The sequence below is a fragment of the Mandrillus leucophaeus genome, unplaced genomic scaffold (genome assembly GCF_000951045.1).
Source record: "Mandrillus leucophaeus isolate KB7577 unplaced genomic scaffold, Mleu.le_1.0 Scaffold290, whole genome shotgun sequence".
In the NCBI taxonomy this organism is placed as follows: domain Eukaryota; kingdom Metazoa; phylum Chordata; class Mammalia; order Primates; family Cercopithecidae; genus Mandrillus; species Mandrillus leucophaeus.
The window spans coordinates 1,010,803-1,016,224 of record NW_012103032.1 but is presented as its reverse complement, the minus strand read 5'-3'; the positions used below and the strand labels follow the sequence as shown (position 1 = coordinate 1,016,224).

Here is a 5,422-nt window from a genome sequence, read left to right as displayed (position 1 = left end):
AAAAAAAAAAAAAAAAAAAAAAAAAAAAAAAAAAACGGCTCCATATGGTGCCTGTGTTTTATTCCCAGCCCCAGATAGGGGCCTGACCCCCCACTGGTGCCAGGCCTTGGGCAACCTGGACTGAGAGTATGCGGCTCCCCCACAGGCCTGTCCATCCTCATGGAGCCCATCCTGTCCCGCATCCCCCTGGCTGTACTGTTTGGCATCTTCCTCTACATGGGGGTCACATCGCTCATTGGCATCCAGCTTTTTGACCGCATCTTGCTTCTGCTCAAGCCATCCAAGTACCACCCAGATGTGCCCTACGTCAAGCGGGTACAGGACCCTTTTCTGGCTGCCCAGCCTGGGGTGGTGGAGGGTGCTGGGGCATGATAGGCACTGACCCCCGCCTCCCCTTGCAGGTGAAGACCTGGCGCATGCACTTGTTCACGGGCATCCAGATCATCTGCCTGGCAGTGCTGTGGGTGGTGAAGTCCACGCCGGCCTCCCTGGCCCTGCCCTTCGTCCTCATCCTCACTGTGCCGCTGCGGCGCGTCCTGCTGCCGCTCATCTTCAGGAACCTGGAGCTTCAGTGTGTGAGTGGCTGCCTGGGCCTGGGGCACAAGAGCTGGGAGCATGTAAAGATGCATCTCAGAACTAGGGCAGGCAGGATAGCATCATGGGTAAAGTCTGGGGCTAGGGTTGGTGTCCAGGTTCTGGCCTGCCATGTCCTAGTATATGATCTGGAGTACAAGGCCTCGTTTCTCTGTGCCTTCATTTTGCTCACCTGTAAAGGGGGGGAATGATGGTACGGCTGGGGAGAGTGTCAAGAGGTAGACAGGGTGTGCTGGGTGTGAGCTGGACCCCTGAGCAGCAAGTCCTGCTGTCTTCCAAGTCATTTGGGACAGAGCTACTCCTCTAATAGGATTATTCCACAGTGTGACTCAGGTCACTGTGGGGCTGCCCTGGTGAAGGGGTCCCCTGCTTATCCTCTGCAGGCCCTCCCCTGCCAGGGTCGACATCCCCAGCGTTGCCTCCCACTTTGACAACTATTCATTTAGGCCAGTCCTAGTGGCTGGGGTGATAAAACAGGACTGGCCCAAGGTTCAAGACAGCCAGACACTCTCCTAACTCCAGAGATGCCTCTCGTGCCTGGGGAGGGCTCTTCTGGACCCAGAGTCTCTCACCCTGTCTCTGTCCTGTCCCTCCCCTCCAGCTGGATGCTGATGATGCCAAGGCAACCTTTGATGAGGAGGAAGGTCGGGATGTATACAACGAAGTGGCGATGCCTGTCTGAGGGGCGGGTCCAGGCCCTAGACCCTCCCCCACCATTCCACGTCCCCACTTTCCCAGGAAAAGCAGAAGTTCATGGGCACCTCATGGACTCCAGGCTCCTCCTGGAGCAGCAGCTGAGGTCCCAGGGCTGTGGGCGGGGAAGGAAGGGGTGTCCAAGAGACCTTCCACAAAGGGTAGCCTGGCTTTTCTGGCTGGAGACGGCCGACAGGGCCCACATTAGGAGGTTTGCTCCACAGTCCCTTCTGTTGCCACACTTTCACTGGGGACCCTGTGCTGGAAGACTTATCTCTCAGCGCTCCCTCTTCCCAGCTCAGGCAGGGGTAGAAGCAAAGGCAGGAGGTGGGTAGGCGGGTGGGGTGCTTGCTGTGTGACCTTGGGCAAGTCCCTTGACCTTTCTGGCCTATACTTCCTTTTCTGTAAAATGGGTATATAGATGATAATACCCACATTACAGGATGGTTACTGAGGACCAAAGATACATGTAAAATAGGGCTTTGTAAACTCCACAAGGACTGTTCTACAGCAGTCATCATTTGTCTTTGAACATACCCAAGGTCCCATAGCTGGGATTTTAACTGGGTCGTGCAGCTGGAATTTGAACCAGGCCTTCTGACTTTGAGGTCTGAGCTCTGTCCTCTGTCAGTCATGTGTCCACCTTCCGTTCCCCTGTGACTCCTCCCTTCCCCACTCTGCTCCCAGCCCCTACCTTGAGACCCTCTTCTCTGGGCCCACAGAGAGGCATCCTGGCAAGGGCAAGGTACAGGTGAGGATGATCCAGGGATCGGGCCTGAGACTCAGGTCCCCTGTGTTTGGTTCCTCCCTCCAAACACTCATGAGTTCACTCATTCATTCATTCCACCACATTTACTAAGGGCCCCGGAGTCAGTGGACTCCAAGGGGACTGAGACAAGCCCTGCCCTGGGGTGGGGGTGGGGGGCAAGGTACAGTCAATACTAGATTTGGATAGGGAGTTGGGGAGGGTGGGAGGGTAGAGGTGGGACAGGGAGGGGGTTTGTAATTTATTAATTGTGTATTTTCTAAGAGTTTTCATCCTACTTTGGCTTCACACACAGCTCCAGGCCCCTCATTTGAGACCCACTATCCCCAACCCCATCTAGATTGAATCTTGGGGAGAATCCAGATCTGACCAATTGGGGTAGGAGACAGCAGGCTCTCCAGAACATGGGCAAATTTATTTTTTTATAAAACAAAAAGATAAAAAGAGTTGAAACACGTGGAAGTGGTGAGAGAGGGGGAAACAGAATCAGGGAGTGGTAAAAAAGAGAGGAGGTAGACTGGCGCAGTGGCTCATGTTTATAATCCCAGCACTTTGGGAGGCCAAGGTGAGTGGATCGTTTGAAGTCAGGAGTTCCAGACCAGCCTGGCCAACATGGTGAAACCCCGTTTCTACTAAAAATACAAAAATTAGCCGGGTGTCATGACAGGCACCTGTAATCCCAGCTACTCGGGAGGCTGAGGCAACAGAATCACCTGAACCCAGGAGGCAGAGGTTGCAGCGAGCCAAGATTGTACCACTGCACTCCAGCCTGGGCAACAGAGCAAGACCTTGTCTCAGAAAAAAAAAAAAAAAACAGAAGGAAACATCAGCCTTCAGCCTTGGGGCCACAGACTCAACATGTGTGTGTGATGGGGCTCTAGCCCGACATAGGGGATCATTATTTATGCCTCCCAGGCTAGCTCAGTCCATGGGGGGCTCTCCAGGTGTCCCTGAAAGCTGACACCCACCTTTCACCACTTCACTATGCTACAGTTCAGTTTTCTCATCTGTAAAATGGGGATGATAATGGTACCTACCTTGCAGGGTTGTTATAAGGATTAAAAGAGACAGTGCAAGAAAAGGCTTTGGTTGGTGAAGAGCCCAACCTCAGAGGGGAGCTGCTGGGATCTTTATCTTGATTGGGATGTCCCTGTCTCCCCCTCCCCTTGCTCCTTGAACATGACCAAGAAAAGTGAAAAACAAAAATTATTCACTCGGCTGCACCCTTCCCCTTGATGCCTGGGAGTAGGTTTTGCCAATAAATGTATCTGGGTTGGAGTGGCTGCCTTGCCTGAATTTCCCTTCCCAGAGGCAGGGGTTCCGGGGGTCTTGGCTGAACTCGGTGGGCATGGTGTGTGTGGCACAGGCCTGGCACAGGGCTGCATCTGTGTGGCAAGGGGAGCCAGGCTGAAGTGTGACCCTGAGCCCTAGGGTGGGAGGCCAGCCCCCAGAGAGTGGCTAGGGATCAAGAGATGAGATTATGCTCTGAGACTCCTTCCTCTCTCGAATAAGCAAGACCTGTGGGGGTGGGAGGAGGGGCTGTAAGGGGACTTTGCCCCCTGCCCATTGTACTTGTGAGCCCCCAGTTCCCTTTAGAACAGTGGGCCCCTTACCAGGAAGCTGGACAACCCCTTTGACAGAGATGACCAGAGAAGGAAACAGAGGCCCAGAGAGGGCACATGGCCACACAGGCACAGGGTCTCCTGGCCAGCTTTCTGCTTACCCTCACCCTGGTCCCCTACCCCCAATCACTTCCAGCAATTCTAGGGTGCTGTTGGGCTAGATGTCCCTCACTCCAGGAGAGGAGGGTGCCGGGACTGGATATCTGCCCTCCCCAGACTTCCAATGAGAGGTCAGTGCAGGGCTGGGCCACCTGGCTTCCTGCCCTGGATCTATATTTACTGCCTATCCCCAGCTGACCCCTCCCAGGCTGGCCAGGGCAGCTGCCAAAGGGCCAGAGAGCTAACTCTGCCAGCAGAGAGCCGTCCCAGCGTCCACCTCCCACACACAGCAGCTGCAGATCCCCACAGCACTGGCCCTGTCCCCAGGGCTCGCCAGACCCCCCATTCCCCACCTGCATGTACCCAGAAGTCAGGCTATGAGACAAGCTTGCAGAGAGCTCAGGCCTCAGGCATCCCCAGGCCTCTTCCACAGGCTGGCTGTGCAGCCTGGGACAAGCCAGTCCCCTCTCTGGGCCTCAGTTTTCTGCTGGGCTAATTCTTTCTGGCAGATCCTTTCCATCGCCTGGAGAAGGATCCTTTCCATCCTTTTCCAGTTCATCATATCTGGACTTCGGGAAATAAACGCTGCCTCAATTTGGAAGACCACTTCCTGCTCCTGCCAAGGGTTAAGCATGTTTTTAATTGCAATTCTGAAACAGTACGTGGAGCTCGGGCAGCAGGGGAGGCTGGGACCCTGGCCAGAATCCATAGGGCATTGCTACTCAGTGGGGCTCTGGGACCAGCAGCAGTGCCATTTCTAGGGAGCTTGCCAGTAATCCAGGAGCTCAGGCCCTGCCCCAGAATTGAGAAATAAGAATCTGCATTTTAACCAGATCCCCAGGTGATGTCCAGCACAGGAAGCTGGGCCTTAAGAACAGATAGCCAGGGAGCAGGGCGAGGGTGTGCAGACCTCATGCTTCTGCTTGTCCATCCCACTCCTCCCACCCTTAGAGAAGATTCGGAGGCCTTCTTGAGGGAGTAGAGGGGCCTGGGGTGGGGGCGGGGTATCAGGGCAAAGAGAGAGCGGCTGGATCACAGTCTGCCTAATCCCCCTTGTACTGCACCTCAGACCCCAAACAGCTTGGGCCAGGAAGGCGTTAGGGAAATGTGGGGGACACAGGAATCCCCCCAGACTGACTTCCTGCCTGGCTGGAGGCCTCACACTACCCCAATTTCCTGTACCTCACATGATCTCCCATCCCCCAACACACACACACACAGACACGCACACACACACACACACACACACACACACACAGTCTCTGGGTTTTTTGGGGAGTTTTTTTTTGTTTTTGTTTTGTTTTGTTTTGTTTTGAGATGGAGTTTCGCTCTTGTGGCCCAGGCTGGAGTGCAGCGGCATGATCTCAGCTCACTACAACCTCCACCTCCCGGGTTCAAGCAATTCTTCTGCCTCAGCCTCCCGAGTAGCTGGGATTACAGGCATGAGCCACCACCCTGGCTAACTTTTGTATTTTTAGTAGAGAGGGGGTTTCACCATGTTAGCCAGGCTGGCCCCGAACTAACGTGATCCTAATGTCCTCACGTGATCCACCTACTTCGGCTTCCCAAAGTGCTGGGATTACAGGTGTGAGCCATTGCATCTTGCCCATCTCTGGGTTTTAACTCCTGCTTGCCCATTCAACTCTTT

At 54.5% G+C, this 5,422-nt stretch overlaps 1 protein-coding gene across 1 annotated transcript in view; it reads left to right on the top strand.

Annotated features, from left to right (window-relative positions):
• Positions 1 to 2,026, top strand: part of SLC4A1 (solute carrier family 4 (anion exchanger), member 1 (Diego blood group)) — a 29,533-nt gene extending 27,507 nt beyond the window's left edge. The window contains exons 17-19 of the mRNA XM_011985991.1: positions 146 to 315; positions 402 to 575; positions 1,196 to 2,026. Of these exons, the coding sequence (XP_011841381.1) occupies positions 146 to 315; positions 402 to 575; positions 1,196 to 1,276 (425 nt within the window). The 3' untranslated portion in view covers positions 1,277 to 2,026. The remainder of the gene's footprint in view (positions 1 to 145; positions 316 to 401; positions 576 to 1,195) is intronic.
• Positions 2,027 to 5,422: the final 3,396 nt, after the last annotated feature.